Genomic DNA, 25,221 nt, shown 5'->3' on the forward strand with positions numbered 1-25,221 from the left:
ACCTCTGGTCTTGTGGAGATTAGGATCTGTCAGCTTCCATTCCCTTTCAATTCCTGTCCAGCCAAATTTTACGCAGCTCACCCAGCACTATCCAGACACTCCTGCTCTGTTTACAGCTCAGCAGCAGTTACCAGGATTGACAACATGGATGCTTGAAATATTTATGTAGCGTGTATGCAATCACTCTTCATTGCTCAGAAAAAGAAAAAAAAAAGAAGAAAAAAAAATTGTTTGCAGGGCCTGGCTCCTTGCCAGAGTTATCTAGATCTTAATTTTATACTGCAAGAATTTAACCCCGAGTTCAAAAATTGAAAAAGAGGGTGGAGGAGTTGTTGTTGGTGATCATTTGTGGTCAAAGAAAGCTGTTTGCTTTTCTGTGGGCAGATATCCAGGGGCAGTTTAAAATGACTTCCCTCAAGGAAGAAACGACAGAGAAAAACACCTGGAAATCCCGAAGCAAAAGTAAAGAATGAGATTAGTTCCCAGTGGTGATATTTATCATTTCCACACCCCCATCTGTCTATATTTTTGAAGCTTTTGTCATCCTACCTAAGTAACTTTAATTGATCTTGTTAAGGTTTTACCTGGGTCGCCCGAGCAGCTACACCTGGGCATCTGCAGGGCGAAAGGCAGATGCTGGCAGCCACGCCAGTGACTGAAGCCCTGGGTTGCCGAGGTGACAAATGAGCTCGCCTTCCTCCAGCTCCTCTCAGCTCCGGGCCCCGGAGGCCGGTAACCTCCTCAGTCCAGTCTTATCGCCAACCGTCTCCTAGGCTGCATTTCGGGGTAGGATTGGCGAGGGGGAAGAGGGACAAAAGGAGGTAGAGTTTTAAAAGTGGGAGAAGCGGGGGGGGGGGGGGGGGGGCTGAGCCTGAGAGCAGGAGGGAGGAAGGAAAGAGGGAGCCACTGTACTCCAGCACTCGGCGGGGGCTTCGGAGGCATGACTGCCTGGGACGACCCTGTGCAAACATAAACGGAAATGTTCATTGACCTGTGGAAGGCAAAATTGTTAGGGCAGAAAATAACTTAAGTGCTATGCTTTTAGAAGTTCAACTCAAGAAACAACTACAAAAGAGGTAAGGAGGAAAAGAGAGGTGAATTCTAAGAATAAAAGATTTTTTTTAAGTAATAACTTTTCCCCGAAAGACAAGAATCAGACTGGATCGGGTACAGACATGGATGGCTAGGTCCCAGAGAAAGAAGTTTTCTGGGAAAAGGGTTTTTGCAGGCCATGGGAACTGGCACGCAAATTACAGAGGAAGGACAGCACCTGAGCTGCCTGCAGGACGAAGCCGATTAGGCCGGGTGGAGTTCCAGCCCTGGATCCTATAGACAGCAGGGGAACTGCAGGAAAGCACCCGGGAGACACTCCTGGGACCAGGTCACGAGGTGGGCTTGCAATGCCTTGTGCTGTGACTCAGGCAGGACACTAGTCTACCAAGCAGGAAACATCAGTGGTGATTAAGTAAAATTCTTTTCTTTTTGCGGGGGGCACAGGGAAGGGGAGGTGTAATTTTCAGAGCACCACTATGAGCAGAAATTTACAGCAAAAGTGGACCAGGCATGTCAGTTGTAAAATATATTAGTGTGCATGTGGTTCTGATGTGTTAATTATGAAGCATAATATAAAATAGCGCAGAAAGGATCCGGTCCCCTCACAATATAATGTCTTTATTTTTTAATTAAACAGAAAAAAGAGTCAAAACACTGTGAGTATAAAGATTTAATTAATAAAAAACAACAAAAAAAATTGTATGCCTTAAGCATAGGAAAAAGGAGACTGGGAAGCTATATCCCAAGATGCTAATTTTGGTATTGTTTGGGTCCTATGACTACAGATGATGCAAAAATATATAAAATATGGTTTCTGTCTCAAGAAACTAATTCTTATTACTTATTATATTTGTTTAGTCATCTTTAATTTTCATAGTATTAAAATTTTAAGGAATATCTTAGTTGAAAGCCACTGAAATGATTTCAGAAAAAAAAAAAAACAGGAACTAGGCAAAGGCTGAAATCACATTATCTGTTATTGGAAGATAAACACTTTTCGCTGTAAAGATTTATATAGGAAAACAAATGTGTTTGGTGAGAGAGATCTGATGTGACACCCCTTCAGCTTATCATTTTTCAATTGGATTTAGCTTGAAAATATTTGCTGAGCATGTAACAATGTGTAAGGAAATCAGGGGAAGGCAGCGGTGGTCAAAGATGAATAACTGCTCCGCCCTCTAGGTCCACACATCGAATAAGAAATAAGATCAATGTAAGTCACCTCCTCCTCTCCCAACCCCAACTGTGTGCCTTGGGTTCTGGTCTGACTTTCCTGTTTAGGGCAAAGAATGGCACCGAGCCTTTGGGTGAAACCCTCTGAGAAACTGATTCTTCTCAATGCAAATCCTTACAGAGGCGGGAAATCCTCAGAACTGGACGGCGTGCAGCAGGCTCTCCTTTCCATTTTCCCCATTGCCTGGAGTATTTTCCTTCCAGGCCTTCTCTTGGCTGTCTTTCCCACCGCCCAGGTCTCAGTTCAGATGCTGGGTCCTCAGAGAAGCCTCTCGGCCACCTCACCGCCCCGGGGCACCCCCCCATCCACGCCCCCCCCACCCTCCCGACAACACACCATTGCTGACCCTCTTACTTTGTTTTGTCATCTTCATGGCACTTCCGTAAAACTCTTATTTTTTTGGTTTGGGTTTATTGTTCATCCTCTTGGAATACAAACTTCACGAGGGCAGGGGTCTCACAGACATTTGGTGTGGCAATATCCCAGCTTCCAGGATAATACAGGGTCATAACATACACTCCGTGAACCCTTAAGAACGAGCGAGAGAGGAAACAATTGCCTCACCTCTCTAGGTCTTACTGTCTTGACCCTAGGTTTCTTTTTTAAAAGACAAACATTCACTTTGTTCCCAGCTATATCTCCAGAAGAATTTCTGGTGCATAGTGGATGTGCAGCAAAAATAGTTAACCAAAATGATGGTGCTGCAGCAGGGAGGAAGGAAAGACCCAGGAGGCAGAAAATCAAAAGCGAAAATGTTATGTAAGCCAGATTACAGAGTTGTCTGTTGATCTGTGTTTATTTCCACAAACCTTTAGTCCATGATTATTTCCAAGTCTAGGCTTGCCTCGACTCCGTGACAAAAATTAAGGATGAACTGTGTGTGCGGGCTTAGCCAGCTGAGTGAGAAGGAGTGGCAGGATCCCTCAGGGCAGGTGGCAGGGTCCCTCAGGGCAGGTGGCAGGATCCCTCAGGGCGGGTGGCAGGATCCCTCAGGGCAGGTGGCAGGGTCCCTCAGGGCAGGTGGCAGGATCCCTCAGGGCGGGTGGCAGGATCCCTCAGGGCAGATGGCAGGATCCCTCAGGGTGGGTGGTAGGATCCCTCAGGGCCAGTGGCAGGATCCCTCGGGGCGGGTGGCAGGATCCCTCAGGGCAAGTGGCAGGATCCCACAGGGCCGGTGGCAGGATCCCTCAGGGCGGGTGGCAGGATCCCTCAGGGCCGGTGGCAGGATCCCTCGGGGCAGGTGGCAGGATCCCTCAGGGCCGGTGGCAGGATCCCTCAGGACCGGTGGCAGGATCCCTCAGGGCGGGTGGCAGGATCCCTCAGGGCAAGTGGCAGGGTCCCTCAGGGCCGGTGGCAGGATCCCTCAGGGCGGGTGGCAGGATCCCTCAGGGCAAGTGGCAGGGTCCCTCAGGGCCGGTGGCAGGATCCCTCAGGGCAAGTGGCAGGGTCCCTCAGGGCCGGTGGCAGGATCCCTCAGGGCCGGTGGCAGGATCCCTCAGGACCGGTGGCAGGATCCCTCAGGGCCGGTGGCAGGATCCCGCAGGGCCGGTGGCAGGATCCCTCAGGGCGGGTGGCAGGATCCCTCAGGGCGGGTGGCAGGATCCCTCAGGGCCGGTGGCAGGATCCCTCAGGGCAGGTGGCAGGATCCCGCAGGGCCGGTGGCAGGATCCCCCTGTGCGGTGTGGCAGTAAGAGCAGGAACCAGCCGGGGAGAGATCAGGCAGACGGCAGATCTCTGCGGAGGGAGAGCGAGAGTCCAGCCACCGCTCCCCAGGTGGATGTCTCCCCCTCACCGCCAGCCCCGGGAGACGGGCTTTACTAGCGAAGCAGCCCTTTCTTCATGAAAGCAAACAAGCAGCGGATGACAGAAGCCAGGTGCCATGAGAGGGACTGAGTGCTCCGAGGACCAGAGGCCCGGGCGCTCACGGGCTGCTTAGGGCTCGCTTCCCGGCGCTGGCGCTGTCAGAGGCCGGAGCAGCGCCCGCCCCGCAGAGGACGCCAGCGAGAGGCCGGCGGGAAAGACCACGTGCCGGCCGCAGCGCGGGGCGCCTGCGGGACAGCAGGGGGCGCTGCAGGGGCTCGGCTGAGGACGGACTGCGGACGGCCACGAATACGACACTGAGGTTCGGTGTGGTTTGGTTTAAATGTAGTCAGCAACGGTCAACTACTTACTAATTTTTGAGAAAGTCTATAACATTACTGAGTGAAGTCTTAGAGGCCGAGCCTGCTGGCAGTGCGGAGAGGGTGGCTGTGGGAGGTGGCTTCTACAGCGATGGCGGTCATTTGCACGGCCCCTGCAGCTTCAGTGTAAGAGGGAGCCGTGGAGAAAATGAGATTAGCTTCTGTTATACAACAAAATTGAATTTAAGAAAGGGAGGCTCTCCTTGCTGGGCCTGGCCTCAGGCATGTCGCTTAAAAAGATATGAACCCTTTCTGGAGAAAGATAGAAGTACTAAATTCAACATGCAAGGAGTTCTCCAATGGTGGCTTGAAATGGAGGGGATTCCATGGCAGACACAGCAGATAACAAGTCTGGTAACAGCCAGCAAAGAAGGGAAGACGTCAGTCCCTAAGTGTTGTGTAAAGCAACACGTGACTGAGCTCAGAAGAGGATTCTCACTGGGAGCTTTCAGACGGGAACACCGCCTACCCAACACCTTGAACGTGAGACCCTGAGCGGAGAACCCAGGCGAGCCCAGCTGGACTTCTGGCCCACAGAGCCGGGAGATAGCAAGTGGGTGCTGTTTTAAGCCTCTACGTTTGTGGTAATTTTTTACACAGCAGTAGAAATCAAATACAGTTGGAGTGAGGAAGAGCTGGAAGCCATTTGGGGGACCATGAAACTAGTCTAGATTAGAATAAATTAGTAACTAAGTGAACGTGGTTTCAATGAAAATAAAGATGACAGATGGCGGGGACAACCAAGAGAAAGGCTCTACGTGAGTTAGCACTGGATGCGACTTGGTGGGGAGAGAGGGAGCCGGTGAGTGTGAGTCTAAGACCTGGAACCTGGATGGATGAAAGGAGAAAGATGCCATTCATAGAAGAACGGAAACCAAAAATAAGATGGGAGGACACGACCGGTTTCATTTCAGATGCACACAACTTATAATGCCAACAAGATATCCACAAGTTTATAAAAATAGGAATCTGAAATTCTGTAGAGAAGCTTAGGTTAGAGAGTCATTTTTTGAGTTCCTGATAAATAAAAGTGTATAGCTAAAGTGAGTTAGCTGAGGAAATAACTGGAAAGAAAGATGGGTATGGCCCAGCCGGGCGTGGCTCAGCAGTTGAGCATGGACCTAGGATCCAGGAGATCTCGGTTCGATTCCCGGTCAGGGCACATGCCCGGGTTGCGGGCTCGATCCCAGTTGGAGGGTGCAGGAGGCAGCCGATCAATGACTCATCATTGATGTTTCTATCTCTCTCTCCCTCTCCCTTCCTCTCTCTGAAATCAATAAAGATATATATTTTTTTAAAAAAGAAAGAAAAGAAAGATGGGTATGAAATTCAAAGAAGATCCCAGAAGAAAGGCCTCTCCCATGTCTGTGTTCTCGATGCTTCCTCTGCCTGGAACATCCTATCTGAAATAGTCCTGAAAAACCACATATTATCTTTCAAGTCTCGGTTTACGTGAGACTCCTCCATGCAGCACTTTCTGCCTTACTTAGCCAATCAAAATTATCTTAAGGTTTCTTAAGTGGTAATATTCCTATCTTCCCAGTTGACTACACTTTCAGAGGACAGGGGCCATTTCACCTCATAGTCTCAACACCAAATTAAATGTCAAGAACACAACAGACACTAAATATTTGTTGAGTGAATGAAACAAAGGTAAGAGTAATCAAAAAGATAGAAAGGAACCAGAATAGTGTCCCATACATAAGATAAAGAAAGGGAGTTTTCACGAGAGAGTGGTAAATAGTGTCAAACAAAGAGAAACCAGGATGAAGACTTAGGGGGCTGTTGGATTGGTGATTAAAAGTTGAGTGCCTAATACAGAACAGTTTCTGTAGAGTACAAGGATCATATTACAGATAGTAAGAAATAAAGGAAGTATGTGATTATAGGTAGTGAGAAAGTGAAATGTTGGGTGTAGACTACTTTTGAAAGAAGTTCATAGATCAAAGAAAAAGTGATAAGATTTGCTAAACAGATAAAGAATGTTGGTGGAGGTTTTTTGTTTTGTCTTTAGAATAGGAAAAAAACTAAAGTTCACAGGCAGAATTGAAAAAAACTAAGAAATGGACTGAAGATTCATAGACTCCCGTTGGAAGGGTCGTCATATAAGACCTATTAGCTACCTCACATTTTCTATTGCCCCTTCCTTCTTGACAGCTGAACTCAGATTCTATTTGCAGTGGCAATGTGCCCGGGCCCAGACAAGATTCCTGATTCCCTAGACCCCCATGCAGGTAGAGGTGACCATGTCATAAAATTTTGATCAGTGAGATATAAGAGATACTTGCCAGGGCTCTGAAAGAGCTTTTGCTTTTCCTGATGACAGAAGATCTAGCTGGTGCCTGCCCTTTCCTCCTTTCTCCCTTGAGCAAAAGCTGAATGGCTGGAGTGGCAGGAGTCACCTGGTGACTCTGACTGAGGCAGCAAGAAAGAAGGAAATGATATGTGAGTCACAAAAACACTAGCAATGACATTGTCAAGCCACTAACGCAAATACCAAGGGCTCCTTAACTGCAGGCTCCTTACAACAGGATGGCAAATAACCCCTATATGTTTAAGCCACTATAAATCAGGTATATACAGTATTTATATGTATTTTTTATCTGCAGCCAAATAAGTTTGCAAATAATAGGATTTTAAATATCTTCGATCAACGTCCTGATAGTTGAATCAGCTCTAAAATTTCTCTCTAGCCTAAAATAATCTTCTAGAGGCAGGACATTTATTAGCTATTAAAACCTTCCAGACCATTTTGGACAGTTTTAAGCATGAGAAAACCTTCTGTTCTCAAAAACTTTCTATGGTTCTCTGCGTTCCCCTGATCTAGCATTCAAGGTCCCCCATGAACGCCTTCCACCCTACATCCCATCTCTGTGGTTTCCAGAACATACACTCCATGCAAATCAGGTTAGCCATTTGTCCCCGCAGACACTGCCCATGACAGCTCATTCTCATGTCTGAGACAGCTGCTCACTGTTACTCTTTCCTAAATGACAAGTCCTTTAAGTCTGACTCCTTTAATATCTGGCTACGTAAAACCCCAGCTTTTCCAAGGAATTTTCCCTGGCTACTCTCTCTCCCATTGGTCTCCTTTCCACTGACCAGCAAACTGTGACACAGTCTACAAAACAAGGCTAAATACACTATTAATACTTCTCCCATTATTGTTAATGGTCCTGTGTGGGTTTCCTTGGTTCACCTACCAGAAGGTAAACTCCTCCAAACCTGAGGCACGCTCTCCTTATATATTTTTTCCACAACTGCTAATGCAGCTGTACATAAGAATTCAATAGCAATTGTTGATGGGAAGTTTTTAGAAAATAAATGTATGTAGTGCTTAAGAAGGCCAATAAAGACATGCATAATACACACACACACACACACAATGAGTTTTGTGGTCAAAAATAGAGCTCAACTCAACAGAATGCACTGAAATCCCAAACTGATTTTTTGAAACTTGTGTCTCTTAACTGGCGGTGACTGATACAGGGTAAATGAGTAATAAGGATGTGCAGAATGAAACACATGCTGAACAGAAAACAGGAGAGGGACATGCCCAGGACACACTGTGAGTGGGGAACTGCGGGTGGGAGATGCATATGAGTGACACTCCCTGCATATGAGTGTGTGTGTGTGTGTGTGTGTGTGTGTGAGCGTGTGTGTGTGTGTAAATGCAGAGAAAAATGCCTGGAATCAGACCCCCAGAACTGCCCTCAGTAGTCACACCTGGGAAGAGGGAGAGAGAAATGTCTTCCTTTAACTCTCCTTGTGTTTAGGAAAAGACAAGTGTCCTCTGATTCAGAGGTTGGCTGTAACAGTGACACTCTCTAGCATAGAATAAGAAATAGCTATTGTTAAAATATAAAACAAATTTTAATTAAGCATACTAACAAAAAACCAGACACAAGGCACTTGTACCAACATCATATTGAATTCTGAAGTTCCTCTTTGAATAGCTGCAAATCCTCCACACATCATTTAGGCCAGATGTTCAGCCAGAATCATGAATCTGATAATTTATTCCTTGTGGGGGAAGGCATGTAAAGATGCCAGCATTCTGAGACAATTTAATCCATCCAGATCTGAGATTCTGTGGCCTTTGATAAAAGCAACACTCTGCTGTGGTTGTGAAGTATCCCAAGATGGTATCTCCAGGTGTTCCGATGACAGACCTATTACTTACAATTCAATTTGCTTTCAGTTCAGTTCCCCAGGAGGTCACTCAGAGGGTATGGCATGGGTGCCATTTATTTGTCATTGCTAGAAATGATGCTGCTGTGTGGCTTCATCTGTGCCGTCCCCTGCTCCGTCTTCTTGGATGTAAGTTAGTTGCAAATGAGACACTTTCTGTCCAGGATTTAGATACTACATGTGCCCTTCAGTTTGCTGGCTTCTATCCACACGCTCTTTTCCAGTCCTGCAATTACAGGTGAGAGTCCGGAGTAGGGTGTATTCTACCTGCTTAACATCTTGTTACTTTGCTTATTCTGAATGCATCAGCATCTCACTAAAATATAAAGCTGAGTATGGCTTGACCACTGCTTTAGACAAAAACATGCAAGGGTCTCCCTTAGCTTATAACTGACTTTGGCATTTGCTATGTGCTGGCCACTGGACTTGACATGGACTCTCTAATGCTTCTTGACAACAACCCTGTGGGACAGGAACTATTATCTTATACTTATGGCTCAAGTAAGGAAATGGGAGTGCAAGTAAGGTGAAGTACATACATCTAGGAGAAATGGAGGTAGGCATTGAAGACATGCGCCCACAGTAGTTTCTACAAATGAAGACTCATTCGACTACACAGTGACAAAGGCTGCCATAGACATTTGCACTAGAGCTAGAGGAAGAGCGGTCTCAGGGATGGTTTCAAAGAGCAGGAAGATAAAATTTTGGCAATGTGGACGGGGGCTGGGGGAGACCCAGAACTGTACATTTAAAGGTCAGAGGTGACCACCAAGGCAGTAGATTTTTCTTCTTAATTTAGATCCTCCCAGGGCAGAGTATAAAGATGTGAGGAGCACTGGAGACAGGCCTAGAAAGAGGAGAGGGCTCACAGAACTGATGGGGAGCAGGCAGGAGAGGGAAAGAACCAGATTCACAGGGGAATACAAAGCGGGAGAGAATTTCCAGGGCCTATTGAATTTTGCAATCCGGTCTTCCTTATTAAATCACAAAAGCTAAGCAAAAGATCACACAGGATCTCATATAATCCTCACAACCACCCTCGAAGTAAGTGTTACTATCTGCAGAACAGTCCCAAGGGGGGCTAAAAAGGCAAAACCCAACTGCAATGGGTTGAGAAGTGACTGAGTGGGTAGAATGTAGCCTGCATTTGGGATAAATTTTGGATAATACGAGATTGAGCCCCAACGAAAAGCTAGTCAGTGTGCCAGTCACTTTAGCACTGTAATTCCATCCAAACAAAACTCTAAAAGGGATGTGTCCTTACCTTCAAAGAAGAAACGGAGACTTGGAAGCTCAGTGTGGTCCCCTGACCTGTCTTCTTTTCAATAATCCCCATTCTCCTCCCCAAAAGGGAAAAGGCAGCTGCAACAGACATTTGCTGAGAGCTTCTGCGCACCAGGACAGACACTGTGATAAGAACATGTCCATGAATTGTTACATTGACACTTCACTATAAATGCTACTTTCTAATGACTAACAATGTGACCATTAAGGGCCTGAGCCCAGGAGTCAGACTCCCTGAGTTTGGAGCTCAGCTCAGCCATCTACGAGTGTCCTTGTGCCTCAGTTTCCTAATCTGTAACATGGGCTTCCTTGTGAAAATTCTTTAAAGACAATACACGTGAAATATAAAGAACGAGTGCCTAGGGCATGGTAAGTGTGGGGTAAAACGTTAGCTGGGCGCTTCCTCGCATCTTACAGCCAGGAAAAGAGGGAGTGAGGAGGGATCTCAGCAGCTCTAAGTGTGGGCTTTGGATTCGGGGTCTCCCAGACGCCCGTGTGTTTCCCCACCGCCCACTGTCCTGCAGAGACACCTCCTGGGGGGGGGGGGGGTGAGGGAATCCGGAGGGTGCTCGTGGTTGTCTGCTTGTTTATTTGTTTCTACAGTGGGATTGACTCGCACATTTTTTCCTCCTGGGGGTGGGGGAAGACGAAAGGGGAAAGATGCCGGAGGGAAGGAGCTGCGACGGGCGGCTTCTCCGAGAGGAGGGGACAGCTGCGCTGCAGGGGCGCAGGTGCAGGGAGGGAACCTGGCGCGCAGGGAGCGAGGACGGCGTGCACATCTTGATTTTCAATGGAACCAGGAGAAAAACGCCAGGGAGAAGTTTATTTTCCCTTTGCCCGCTTGCTGGCCAGGGCACAACCAATGTTCTTGAAGGGGATTGAACAACAACAAACGGTCTCGCCTACCCTCTGTCCTCCTACAGCTTCTCCTTCCCCCTCCTCTCCCCAGCCACCACCACTCCTACTTCCTTTTCTTTCCCTCCCTCTGCTGGTTTGCTGGTTACTTCCCCGGTCCCTCCGGTCCCGGCTGCAGTAGGGTCCAAGCAGCCGGCGAGGGACAGGGCGAGGCTGGCTGCGGACTGTGCAGATCGGCCCGAGGAAGGAGCCAGGCAATCTCTCTGTCTGTCTGTCTCTCCCTCTCCTTCTCTCCCTCTCTCCGTCCCTCCCTCCCTCCCTCCCCCCCCCCCTCTCTCTCTCTCTCACACGCACACACACGCACACACACACACACACACACACGCACGCACACACGCACGCACGCACTCGCTCACTCTCAAAACTCCGCTGGCCGCCCGCGGCTGCTCCAATCCCTGGAACCGGCGAGCGAGCGCCCTCCCGCCCCGGCGCGCGCCCCGCTCCGCGCTCCGCGCCCCGCGCCCCGCGCCCCGCGCCGCGCCCGCCCGGGTCCCCAGCGCCGCGCTTCCGACGGGTGCGCCCGAAAGTCAAGCGGGGAGGAAAGGTAGCGACCGACCCGGGAAGCGCGCCGGCCGCGCGCGCCGCGACCTGAGCCCTTTCTCGGCGCCGGAGCGAGGGAGGCGCCCGCGGAGCCCGCGCCGCCGCCGGGAAGAGCCCACCTGCCGGCCCGCGACCCTCCGGCGCAGAAAGTGGGGCTCGTCGCCGTCGGGCTCAGGCAGCGTCCGGACCTCCGGGCGCTCTCGCCCCAGCGAGTTTGGCGATCGACCCCGTCGCTCGGCGCCCCTCGCTCCCTCGGAGGGTCCCCCGCGACGCCAGGAGCGGCCGCGCCCCGGGACCCCGCCATGGCCGGGGCGCGCAGGCTGCTGTGCCTGTGGCTGGGCTGCTTCTGCCTGAGCCTGGCGCGCGGAGAGAGGCCGAAGCCGCGTTTCCCAGAGCTCGGCCAGACGGTGCCCCGCGACCGCTCAGCAGGTGGCGGCCCCGGCCCCGCGCCGCGGCCGCGGGACCAGGTGGCGGCGCACATGCTGCGGCTCTATGACAGGTACAGCGGCGGCGGGCCGCGGGCGGCGCGGACCCCGGGGTCCCCCGAGCCGGGCGCGCAGCCCCCGCGGCCCCAGCCCCTGCGCGAAGGCAACACGGTTCGCAGCTTTCGGGCCGGAGCAGCAGGTGAGTGTCCCAGGAGCACCCCTTCCTCATTCCCTCCCCAGATCTCCCCACCCCGGGCCCCCCGCAGCCCTCTCGTCTGCCCCGGGCTCGGAAGTGCTTCCTAGAGACCTGCCCTCACCCTCCGCAGCCGCCCTCCGAACCCCGTTTCCCGCCGCGCCCCGCATTTCGCCCGCGAGGCAGCCGGCTGAGCCCGGCTGGGGGGGTCGTTGGAGAGAAGGGCTCCGGGCAGCCGGGGCGCGGGGGCCGCGCGGGGAGGGAAGCGGACCCCCCCCGCCCGGCGCAGCCCTCTCGCCCTGGGGGGCCCGAGCCCCTCTGGGGTGCTCGTGTTGATGTTTTCAAGTCGGTTGGCGGGAATCCCCCCGGACTGGGCTTGAGCCGCGTTGACCCAGAGCGGAGGTCATTTTCTGTCCGCCGCGCCGCGGGGAGAGGAAAGTTCGCACTGGCACCAGCCGCCTTCCTCCGCCTGCAGACACCCGCTTCTCCAGACCCTGCCCCCCCTCCAGTCCTCCGTGTTACTATAGTTGGCACTTTTTACTTGATAGTCCCTTGGTGGCAAACACACAAACTAAGCCAGGTGCTCGGGTGTTTCTATTCCTTAAAACCCATCTGGGCAAATAGGGTTGTACCATCCCCCTGAGCGAGGGGGAGCGCAGGATGGAAACACCTCCCGGCGCCTGCCGATGAAAATCTGCTCATCCCATTTTTCAGCACACAGATCACTGTGGACTGAAAGTCACGGCTTAACAAGGGTCCCCCTGGCCCCTGCGGCGAGGGGAGCCGCTGCTAGCAGCCGGCCCAGCGCGCAGCAGCTGGAGGGAAAGTTTCCTGGACATTAACTCGGTGTGCATGCTTGGGGGATGCAACCAGGCTTTTTTGTGTGTGTGTTCAGTGCTTTGGCGATGGAGGGAAACATAACTGCAAAGCCTGTCTTCAGTGAACCGTTGAAAAATAGCCAAGAGTGTTCAAGTCAGGAGGCCATGCCTCATGCTCTATCAAGTCTGTCAGAATCACTAGAAAGAAATCTCCCAACGCTTTGATATGTAGGACTCCTGGAAAAAGGGAAAACCAAAGCATCCATCAAGGAAAGCCCTGGGCTGACACTGTAAATACACTCTAGAGCTCATAGGCATGATGACATTTACAATAAATGTGAATTATGCTTTCGAATGCGGGAGTCTTTAGCGAAAGTCTGAGCTGAACCAGATTTCACTTTCTCTTCAAACCCTGAGCATGATCTGTAAGGAGCTGGCCTCTGCTAAGGCAACAGAAACCTGCCCCGGGTCCTCCCGGGCACACCAGCCACGTGAGGAGGCTGCCCTGACGGGGGCCACACCGGCCAGGGCTGTTCGCTGCAGGGCAGGGCTGAGGGCAGAGCTCGGGGAGGGGGTGATGCGGGAGCAAGACCTGGAAGGAAGCTGGGTGGGCGAGGCAGGTGGATGCGTGAAGATGCTCGAATCATTGTCACTTTGATATTCATTTTCTTGGTACTGTTCCTAGGGAGTAGCTGAGGCACCCAAGAGAAGAATAGTATTTTTTGTATCAAGTTTCACTTTTAGTATGAATCACAAGATTTGGAGGTGAAATGTGCGTTTGTTTCATTCACACATATTGCATAATTTCTGTATGTTTGTTTTAGGCTGAGTGAACCTTGAGTGGGAGATGGATCAGGAACTGAATAGCTCAGGCTCCATGCGCTTTGTGGCTTCAGCTCCTTTCGTGCGTTATAATTTCAAAGTGTCCCTTATCTGCCTCACCGTAGTCGTGTACCATCCAATGATAAACTCTGATACGGGGGCCAGAAGTTGCCCAGAAATGATGAATTGCAGCTCGGAGCATATATACAAGGCTGTGTGCCCTGATAAGAAAGGTAATCCCGTTAGCATCCTAGAGACTGTCTTAATGACTTATTCATCAAACGTGGACACTGTTTTTTGTGGAAGCCCGAGTGTCATGTTACTACACTGGAGACTCCTGCGGAGGTGGTTCGAGTTGGACCCCTTCCAAGAGTGTTTAGTTACTAACACAGTAAAAGGACCTTATTATAAGGCAGCTCTGGCTCTAATAAGGCAGGGCCCCAGGAAGGTGCTAAGGCTTTCATGTGTGCCCCTCTCCTTTTCTGTATCAGCTTTTCCATAACACCCTTCGTCCTGTGACCTGTGTTCTGATATAGGTGACAAATGCTGTCTGCGTTAGTGACGTAGATATGTTTTCTAGTCCATGGTGTTTGGATTTCACAACATATGGGCTTCTCTGTACCGACGGTGTTCCCGATTTTAACGGAGGGTCAGGTGGGACGCTGTTTATATGGGTAGCTGCTGATCCGGCAGACTTTCCAAGTGCTTATTCAGGCAGAGTTATAGCCTTAGAGCCCTATTTGCTACTTGGAACATACCTGATTACAATTATTTATTGTTCTAAACCTAGAATATCTTCGGTTGAAATTTAGCTGCTGTGGTCTCCCTCTGATTACTTTCTACTTAAACCATTACTTGATGGTGGGTGGCGTTCGTCCTAAATACACTTTCTGCCAGCCCCCTTCTCCGGCCTCGGTGCTGGGCAGCTGGTGTGCCAAAACCGTTCGGGTTGGAACGCTCCTAAGTCTCTATGTGATGTGTCAGGGTTTACATAAAGACAGGTTTTATCTTTCCTTTGTAAAAGGTAATTTACAAAATTATTGATGACAGAGAAGTTCAGCTTAAAAAAACACACCATCTTGAAGGAAGACAAGAGGGGCATGAACTCCGCTTTTGTTTTCATCTTAGCTTAAGTTGTCCTTGGCTACTCTGTAATAAAAGAAGGATAGTTTACATGAGGTTTGCTCCTGGCTTGATCTTTTAAGATACATACTTTGTGTCCATTAGTTTCTCACCGTTCCCATAGTCACTTAATCTTATTTTTCTTCATCATAAATTGAACCCCTTTAGGAAAAGCAATTAAAGCACACGTGTTATTATTAGGAAACTCATTATTTTAATTTATGACATATAAGTACAGAAGATTGCATTTCAGTGGATATGTGTCACATTTAAAAACACACACACACACAGACTTTGTGGATGAAAGAAAATCGAGGTATTCTAGACCCAAAAGTGAGAAAGGGGAGAGTCATTCCTATTATGACCAAAAGTCTTTAAAAATAGAAAAGTATATATATCACTGGACGAGTTTCTGACGTGCAAGGCTAAACATAGGCTTTGGGAAAGACAATTCAGGGCTGAAGGATCACTCCAATAGGAGCCATTCCTGTAAAACAGGGGCCGGTGGGAAGGCACCATTTTTGACAGGTTTGATGGGCAGGGGATACAACAACTTTGTTAAAACATAGTTACCTTGAAATTCCTGGCACCTAGAAACGAGGCTTGAAATTAAAGAGTACTTAGATTATCTGATGTTTTTATTCAAAAGACAATAGTACATCTGGAGAGGGGGCGGGGGATGCGCAGCTGCTTTGAATTACACATCCCTTGGAATACGGGATAGCCCTTAATGAAGTTTTTACTGTAATAGGCAAGACAGCTTTACAGTCTCTGACATTTAAAAATCCATAATACCATGAATTCTTGATTATCCATGCTAATGGAAAGGAGAAGGAGAATGGGTTGCATATAAAATAATTTAAATTTAGCTTTTTAGTATAATTAGACACACTCAAAGACACCAAGAGACCATGAGGGTCAAGGGAAAAAAATCCCCTCAGCAGATAATTCACTCATGGAATATTTGTACATTAAAAATATGAACATATTAAGAACACAATTTAAGAATATATTAAGAGGGTCACGTACATTTTATCTAAGCAGTAGAAGTTCATAAACACTTGCTTGAGCCAGGTCAGACGTTTCTAAAAATAAATTAGGGACATAAGTGTCGAATATGCTCTTCAGCATTTTGATATTATAGAATTTCATATTTGAAAGAGGCTTTAAAGAAACCAAGTCCAACTCCAACAAGGAAGAAGAAATGGGCATCATGATGTATTGCCAGACAATTTTCAAATATAATTGAGCTCATCTCAAAACCTAGTGTTTCTAATAATCTGATCAAATTTTCTAGGAGAAAATTTGGTAAAAAGGGTGTCTTTGGTAAACGTTAACAGGTGTTACATAAAATTGGGTTCCATGGTCAAATAAGTTTTGGGGGAAATGATCAGTTTTCTTTCCTATGAGTCTTTAAGTGCTAGTGAGCTCCCTTAAGATTGGATCACTTTCTCCCTGAGAGAGCATTTTAGAGAACTGTGGTTCTAAGATATCTTGTTAGGAAAACACTGGTTCAGAGCCTCCCTGATTTCTCAAGAAAGAAAATATGCAAAATTCAAGAGAAAATTGTCTCATTTCCTGATAGGACCTATTTCAGGAGTGTACTTATATTGTTACTTTTGGACTTGGGTCCAATTTGCATTGTATCATAATCCTACTCTCATGTGTTAAACGTCTGTGAATGTAATTTTTTAAGACTCTCTCTATCATTAAACTTCATTTTCTCTGTTTCTTTGTAAATTATTCTTCATTGTTTTCTATAGGATTGATATTTATTATTTTACAACTTGTATTATTTTTTTAAAAGAAAAGCCACTTTATTTGTGGAAAATTTTACTAAAGATCATACACATCACTTTGTTAATGTTTTGTAACCATTAATTCCTTGATTAAAGACACATTTACTCAAGACACCAATTAAATCCCCATTGTTTGTTGTATTTATTGGGTATAATAAAACCATACCTATCCAAAAAGCCTAGTAAAAATTAATGAGCAACTTTGCATATATTTTTTATTCACTTTTCAGGATTTTTGTACTACAACATCAGAACTTTTCAAATTCTGATGGCTTCCCCATTTTTCAGTTTGTATATCCTAGTAATCAGTATCTTAATAACTTTATTTTGTGGTAGTAGTGGAAAGAAGTTTGGCATCACAAAATAGTCTCAGCTTGGACTTTCCTATGCCAAGTTTCAATTCAGAGGGAATTTTTTAGATTATGTTCTGAACCCATGAAAATAGAATTTTGTAATGGAAACATTGACATAATATTAATCAAGTGTCAAAAGTACAGCAGGATAAGATCTACTTTGGACAGTGGTAAATGATGACAATGTAACTGAAGAGCTCTCATGTGCGGAATACATTGAGAAATCCATAAAATTTCTAGTCTATTCACATGTTAGTAGCGGTTGTGTCGTAGCATACTGGTACTTAAAGCAGCACTCCTGCTAACATATTTTCAGGGATATTATCTTTAAAAGTGTGGATGTCTCTTTATTTATCTAAAACATCCACATGTAGGTCATAGAACCAAGCGATAATGGTGTGTTTGATGCCTTCAGTGTTCCACCTCCCCTTAAGATTCATCTTTTCTTGGCAACAGAATTGCAGTAAATGTAGTGCCTTGATTTTATTTGGTCACACTCTGAAACAAAAGTGTTTGGACAAACTGATATTCCTGTATTACCAGCTTCAGGAAGTTCTTCTTACTTTACTAAGTAAGGTTCTGTTAAATATTTCTTTTATAAAATAATTCCACCCAATAGTTTTAAACATGCAAAGTTCTTTGTCCAGTCCTCTGATTTTACAGTTAAAAACACCTGAGGGCTAATATGACCTTATTTGCTTTTCTTCAAAGAATACTTTAATCACATGGAATTAACCTAAAGAATTGTGTGTAATTGCTGCACTTAGGCATGGATTTAAAAAAAAAAAAAAAAGGATGGTTTTCAATTAGAGAAGAGATTCCTAGAGTTTTGACTTTTCAATTACCTTAGGCTAAGAGTTAAGAGATCTACTAAATGTTAATTTTGGCTGAACTGCTAATTAATAAAGTCATCTAATATCGCTAGACCTAGTTTCTTCAAATGGGTTGTCACACCTACTGTGCCACTCAAATGGAATGGTGGAACTCAATTGAGAAAATGAATGTGAAAATGCACTAAAAGTTTAGAAGCCCTACATAAATGAAATATTCTTAATACTTTGAGAGATGGTCTAGCTCCCCACAAAACCTTAAACATGCCTAAAATGTTGACAATATGCAATTGTTTGGAGCACAAAGGAAATCTCCGGGTGGCAATGGAAATGGAAAGAGGTGGCAGTCCTCTTGTAATACAGTCTATGACATCTTAAGCCTATATTCGAGAAGTTATTTTTTCTGTCCTGATCTTGGTGGCTGAATGGAGCAGGGTTGACTTTCTTATAGTGATTTCGTGAAGTTAATTGTTCTAAAAGTATGACCTCTGGATTAGCAACATCAGCATCACCTGAGAACTGGTAGAAATTCTCGGGTCCACGCAAGCCCACCTGAAACTTGGGAGGCGGGGCACAGCAGTTTGTTTTAACAAGCCCTCAAGGTGATTCTGACGCATGTTTAAGACACACTGCTCTAAGCTCATGTTCCTAGAGTTTTCAGTATCCTATCATCACCAGAGTCTGAAATTTAAGATTCGTTCACATGTGAGTCCTGGCCCTTTTGGTGGGTCTTCCCATGAACAAATGGTTTGTGGATTTGTATAGTGGGAAGCGTCTTTCACTCCGGAAGATATATTACTGTACTTAGGATAGTTTGGGCCCTGGAGCAGGCTTCACAGTAAGTTAATCAAGACTTCTTGCCCTTCTTTCCCAGCTGCGGAGAGTTCGGGGCCTAATTGGGTTGCTAGAGGGAGGATGGGAGCAGGGGCCTATAAAGCAAGTCTCATTCGTGTATTCTGAGGACCTGGCATGGTTTGCCACACAGCAGGCGCTCAGTAAATATTAACAGTTGAGCTGAGCTAGCTGTTGAAGGGATCTGATAAGAAGAGATAGTAGAAAAGCTATCAGCCAGGCAAAAGATTTTTTAAAAGTAAATTTGCCATGAAAGAATTTCTCATGAGACGTTTTACCACATATATGTTGAATGGAAATACTATTCTACTTTATATACACAGTTCTAATAATGCGTCTTTTCTGATGAATGGAAAGGAAACTCCACAGCGTACTTACCCAAGAAGGGCTTTTGCTGACTTTGGGAACTTGAAACTACTTGAAAGTGTTTTCACTTTGGTGTTAAGTAGGAAACACTTTTGAATCGGGTAAGTTTATACATTTGTTCATTCAACAAGTTTAACAAATATTTTGCAGGATATAAATGCTCCATTCTGTGCAAAGAATTAGAAGTTCAAAGATTTATAGGACATGAGTCTGCCCTCCGAGAGCTCACAGTCTGGGAATGCCCTTGGGTGGAGGCTAAGAGGAGATAAACTGAATAATTAATATTTTGCTATTCTAGAAAAACATACATTATATCATCTTTGGCCATGTTTTACTTTGGACATAGAGAATGGTTGTTTTGAGGTCCCATAAAACTCAGCCATTTGACTGGGACTCTGCAAGAAAAACAAAAACCTATGACTTGGTGTTCTAGAAACATTCCATCTTGTCTTTGCCCCAAAGCTGAGGGTGGCGGAGAGAAGCTGTAGTCTCGCCTCCGTAACCTGCAGCAAGTATTTCACCAGTGGCGATGGATGCCAGCGGCCCTGTCCTAGGCACCCCTGGCATTTCTAGCAGCTGGACTTTGTTTAGAGAAAGAAGTGGGGGAAAAGTTCTTCATTACATATTTTCTGAATGACTAAAATGTTTTCCCTGCTCCCCGGGGATTTAAGTAGTCATCAAGATTTCATTTAGTCTATTTGTTTTAAAATCAGACTTTACATAGAAAGCTTTCCATCGTGTGTTCTCATTGCCTTTGAAACGTCCTGCGTGGGCCAGTATGAAGGTGAACTTCCCCTCCCACTCCCCCGGCAGCGCTCAGCCGCCCCCCTCCCCGAGGAGCCCAACTCTTACAAGGGGACGGCCGGCCCTAAGTCAGTGTCCTCCCTGAGTCCTTGGTGTCATTTGCTGCAGGTGCTTTGTCCTCAGGTGAAAACAACTAAATCTTCTGTCTTTGTTTAGTAATCAAACTCCTTAAAAATCTATATGGGTAATAGAAGACCTGGGTTCCTCTCCAAAATCCATGGCTAGCTAGCCAGCTAGCTTCTGTGTTCCTTCGCTTTTGCTTCTCTATAATGAGCAGGCTGATTATTCATGAAAGAAGCATTTATTGAGCACAATTTAAGAGTTAGGCCCTATGCTAGGGGCTGAAGAGTCTGGTGTTAATTACTACTTGTCTTTAAGGAGTTTATGGTCTTGGGAGGGAGCAACACTATGATGCAGATGGTAATGAGGCAGGGTCTGAACTGAAAGAGTGGTTGTCATGACAAGCTTGCTTCAAAAGGCAGTGCCTGTGCTTGGCCTTACAAGACAGACCTGGAATTCAAGGAGAGCAAGGGAGGTGCAGGCATTTCAGCGAGAAGCAGCAGCAGGTGCAGAGTTCTAACAGGTGTGCAGAGGGGAGCATGGCTTGTTCAGAAACTCACCTGACTTCTAAGCCCCTTTTCAATTCACAGATACTACGACTCTAGAAAATTCAAAATAAGGTTATGCCAATGGCCAGTCCTAAATAGGTTGCTGTAGATGTATCCCCAACAAGGAAAATCCAAGCTTTTGTCAGTGCCAGCAAACAGCTAGAAAACAGCACCACCTATTGGTAGTTATATTTTGGCATCAAAAACATTTATTTGGGTTGAGCTGGAAATCAAGCTTGTTGCAGTTCTTTGCAAGGGATCTGTGAGGTTATCTAGTTCCCCTCTCACACCCTCCCCACCATAAAGATCTTCCTGTAATGGTCTTGAATTATGATCATCTATCTTCTGTTTGCCCAGTCCCACAGAAGGGTGTCAGTGTCAGGCTAGACACTTAGAAAATCGTAACTTACATTGGCTTGGAGTCTTCCTCCATTCAGCTATCACCTTTATATCACATTCTCATCTGTGACACTGAAAAGGGAAACCCTGATCTCTCTGCAGCCCCTCAAGTATTTGCAAACAATGCTCATGTCATTGTTAAACCTTTTGTTTCCTCCAGTCCATGATTTTCTATTTCATCAACTCAAATTTATACAAATGTTTCCAGACTCTTCAACATCTTGGTTACTTTCCTAGTTGCTCTCTTCTAGAATGAACTAGTTAAAATGAGAGTACCCAGAATTAAGCATGCAACTCTAGATATAATTGGGTTGGTGCGGCAGACAGTTAATGTTTCCTGGTACCCAAAGACTATGAACAGCCTAAGAATGCTTAAGCTATTGTTTTGCACCCTGATAAAAACCCACCATTTGTTTATATTATTATTATGTCACTATGTCCTTATTAATCAGAAATTACACCTTAGGTTTCAGATTCAATAATTCCAAATAGATAGATATCGGAATATTTCAGAAGAATAGAAAAAGTGAACACTGAAGCATTTTTCATTCACTGTTTGAACATGGCTATCTGTGCTACAACTGATGGGGAACAGAGGGGAGCTACTGCCAAACTCCGGTTATTGAGTATGAAAAGACACTCGTTTCAAAAGTTAAGTTAATATGATATCTAAAAAATAAAAAAAACAATAATTGATTAGATATTATTATCACATATTTCTACTTGCAGGGAAATATTAACTCTTATTTATACCACCAATACTCATTTGCTTAAATCCATGCACCTCTCATATTAATGTTTTTGTCCATTAAAAATACTACGTATTTTTCGGGTTGTTTTAAGGGAAAGGACATTGACTTGCACAGAACTTAAGTGCTTTTAAGGTCAGAGAAAGCAAAAATAAAGTGTGGGTTGGAAAAGTCAAGGAATGTTTTGTGGAATGGTTGAGATTTCAAGCTTATTGTTTAAAAAAGTGGGGAGGAGGGAATCTAGACCAGGCAGAGATAGTGAGTCCCCTGTCCTGCATGGAAATGCGGGGAGCAAAGGCATCAAGTGCGGGGCATAGGACACCTTCTATTAGGAGCTAAACATTCATTGACCAGTCCTTTTCTGAACGTAGGCAGCTAAGATGTCTGTTAGGGCTTCAAGTAACTAGGTTAATTCGGAATGTTTTTATAAGTGTCTGTTTAAAACATTGGAGATGCTGCTGATGCAAAAGCTCTCAGATATCCAGCATTGCTTACTGTTAGCATGTGCGTCTCCTTTTCGTCTTATTCTTAAAAGTCTGGTTCCAAAGTTACCTCCTCCCTGGGTGTCCCTCTTCTCAAGGGGCAAAGTTCATTGCTCCCTCCTCTGTGCTACAAGCACATTTAACACCATGACAGCAAAGAGAGTCAGCACGGCACAGCCACCGGCACACTGCTTATTAATTGCCCCCTCCCAGTGTGGCCAGCAGCTGTCCTTTGTGCAACCCTGAGACAAAGCACCTAGTACGAAAAAATTCTCATTTGTTAAGGAAAACATTTGTTTTGCTTCAGTTCCTGGCCTGTGTTGGTTGTGGTGGATGTTTATGTGTAATACACAGATAACACAATGCTGTGTGTATAACTGTTATGCCCTGAAAGCAAAGTGCTGTTGCTAAATTGCCCATTTAACTCCATTTCAGAGCAGTTTGTTGGTCTTAGACTTACGATTGCAGATGGAACCAATTAGGTGTAACTGGAGGAAAAATTAAAAAGTAATCACCAAGATTATCTTTATCTAATAAGTCCTTGATAAGGAAAGAATGTTGCATTCCAAGAAGGGAATTTTTTGCCCAATTTACTTTTTGTTTTGCATACTCATGGTTAGCAAAATCCCAATTCTTCACAGCATTTGGGGGGGAAAAGGCGTCTTTTTTTCCCTTTTGGACTATATGACTACTAAACCTGGTGGTTATTCTAGACCACCGCTGTCCAATGGCGATTTAAGCCTCTGATGTAAGCCACCATATATAATTTTTAAATTTTATTGGCTGCATTAAAAAATATGAAAAGTAACAGGTGAGATTAATTTTAATAATATATTTAAAATGTTCTGCACCTAATTCTGAAGGGGGAAGGGTTCCCCACACCAATAAGCGGGGCATCTGAGAATTCAACTAAATTCGGATTCTGTATACCTGGAGATAGCATCAGATTCCAGATTCCACAGGTAAAGGGCTCTGTCCCACAAGACCATCCTCCACTTCAGATGCTAATTGCAAGCCCAGGTTGTTCCCTATACTTCTGACCAACTGGCTACATATTGGAGGCTCCTATGACCCCTTCTCGCCAAATATTCTCATGTTCACCAACCTGGAAGCTCTCCAAACCCCGTTGGGGTGGGGGGAAGGGTGTATGGAGGCTTCATTATATAGGCTTGATTGATGAAATCATCAACCACTGGTGACAACTTCAACCTCCAGGCCCTTTCTTCTCCCCAGATAGGTCAGGGGGAACTGTAAGTTCCAGCCCTCTAGCTACAGGGTTGGTTCCCATGGCCCAGAGCCTCAGCTCACCTCCCAAAGTTACCTCATTAGCATAACAAAAGACACCTTTAAGGCTCTCAACACTTAGCAAAGTTCAAGGATTTTAGGAGCTCTGTGCTGGGAATGGGAGGAAGACCAAATATACCTTTATTATAAATCACATCATCACAATATTTAACTCAGTATATCCAAATATGATCATTTCAACATGCAATCAATATAAAATAGAATCATGTGCTATTTTACATTCAGTTTTGTACTAAGTCTTCGGAATCCAGTGTGTATTTTACACTTAACGTAGCATCTCAATTTGAACTTCAGTGGCTAATCTCTAATACTGGACAGTGCAGTTTTGGTTAGCTAACAGTCATTGAATTTTTTCTATGTACTATGTGCTTTACCTGCGTTCTTTCTATTACTTCTCACAACAACTTTGCTGATGATACCACTGGGCTCATTTTACAGGTGAGCAAACCGAGACTTCAAGAGCTTAGGTGATTTGCCTGATGACAGCTATTGGGCATGGTGGAGCTGGGACTGGGCTTTAGAGCTTTAACTTCAGAATAATATTCTGCATTAAAATGAGAACCATCAGAAGAGGCCATATGGCAGATTTCTGAGACATTTATGGGAAGATACTGAAGATTAGACACAGGGGTGGAGGCGGGTTAACAGCTGGTCACAAGGTGTCTGAAAATATGTTTGAAAGAAGGAAACATTTTGAAACAAAATGTGGGGGAAAGGATCACGATGAATTTACCCATTAAGACACTACCACCCATGCCCCTGATTGTTCATTTCTGTTTGTCTGGCAACCATTCGATTGCCACATTCTTAGTCTCGGACTTCTCTTCCTTCCACTCTAAATGTCCATCTGCTATGCAAAGCTTGGGTAAAACTATATGCTATGATGACTGGTCTGAATTAAGACTAGAGTCTTTGAACAACCCTGATGCCACAGAGGTCTGTAAAAGATGATCCCGGTGTCATGGAGGACACACTTGTGCACCAGTGGCAGTCTCCTCCTTTTTCCTTCCCATAATGTTTAAAATGAGTAAAATAGATTCTCATTGCACTTCCCTTGTGCTTGGGGACTCAATGAACTCATTTTAAGTTTCCACGTCCTTATAAAAGTATTTTGTTTTTACTGAAATATGTTTTTGATCAGGAACATAATTTCACAGTTGCATGTATGTTTCTGAAACAAATGTGTATACGGAACAAGTGCACGGAGGAGGGGCTCTGTGACCCCTCCCAGGACTGGATTCTTGAGTCTAACCTCAGCCTCACCTCTAGATAATCTTAAGAGAAGGAACCAACTTCTGTCCTCATTAATCAATCTCTCATTCTGTTACACTCTCTCATTTCTAAATTTGAAGAATTGGAAATGCAATTGACCAGTTCAATTATCTTAAATTCATGGAATGTCATAATCTTCAGACAAACTCTGAACAGCATTAATTCTTTATGACACTTTTGAATGCTTAGCTTCTTTTTTCAGATATATTATCTGAATATTGAGTTATATGGTCTTGCTTACCCATAGTCACCCTGCACCCTAAATTTTATGAGGCAAGTAAAGATATTCCCGTAATACAGTTAAACCAGCACTAATAACAACAATAGTTTGTATTTAAGAAACACTCATTAGACCTTTTATAAACTGCTTAACACAATCTCATTTAATTCTAATGACAGGAGAGGTAGGTATTGTCTCCATTTTATAAATGAGAACACAGCTTGTCCAAAGGGGCTAAACCCAGGACTTGAATTAAGGGAAGTCTCATTCCACCAATGCTTGTAACCAGTAGGCTCTACACTGCCTCATATAAGAAGCTATTACAATACTGTGCAAAATTTATAGGAATAGTTCTTGGTAGCCTCATAATTAATGGTGGTATATACACAATAGAATATCACTTAA

The 25,221-nt window shown here is 45.5% G+C and overlaps 1 protein-coding gene across 1 annotated transcript in view; it reads left to right on the top strand.

Moving 5' to 3' along the window:
• The first annotated feature begins 11,221 nt into the window (after nt 1-11,221).
• BMP3 (bone morphogenetic protein 3) overlaps nt 11,222-25,221 on the top strand; it is a 28,022-nt gene continuing 14,022 nt past the window's right edge. The window contains exon 1 of the mRNA XM_081147334.1: nt 11,222-12,021. Coding sequence (XP_081003460.1) covers nt 11,700-12,021 — 322 coding nt within the window. The 5' untranslated portion in view covers nt 11,222-11,699. The remainder of the gene's footprint in view (nt 12,022-25,221) is intronic.

The sequence above is a fragment of the Miniopterus schreibersii genome (genome assembly GCF_964146895.1).
Source record: "Miniopterus schreibersii genome assembly, chromosome: 1".
Taxonomy (NCBI): Eukaryota; Metazoa; Chordata; class Mammalia; order Chiroptera; family Miniopteridae; genus Miniopterus; species Miniopterus schreibersii.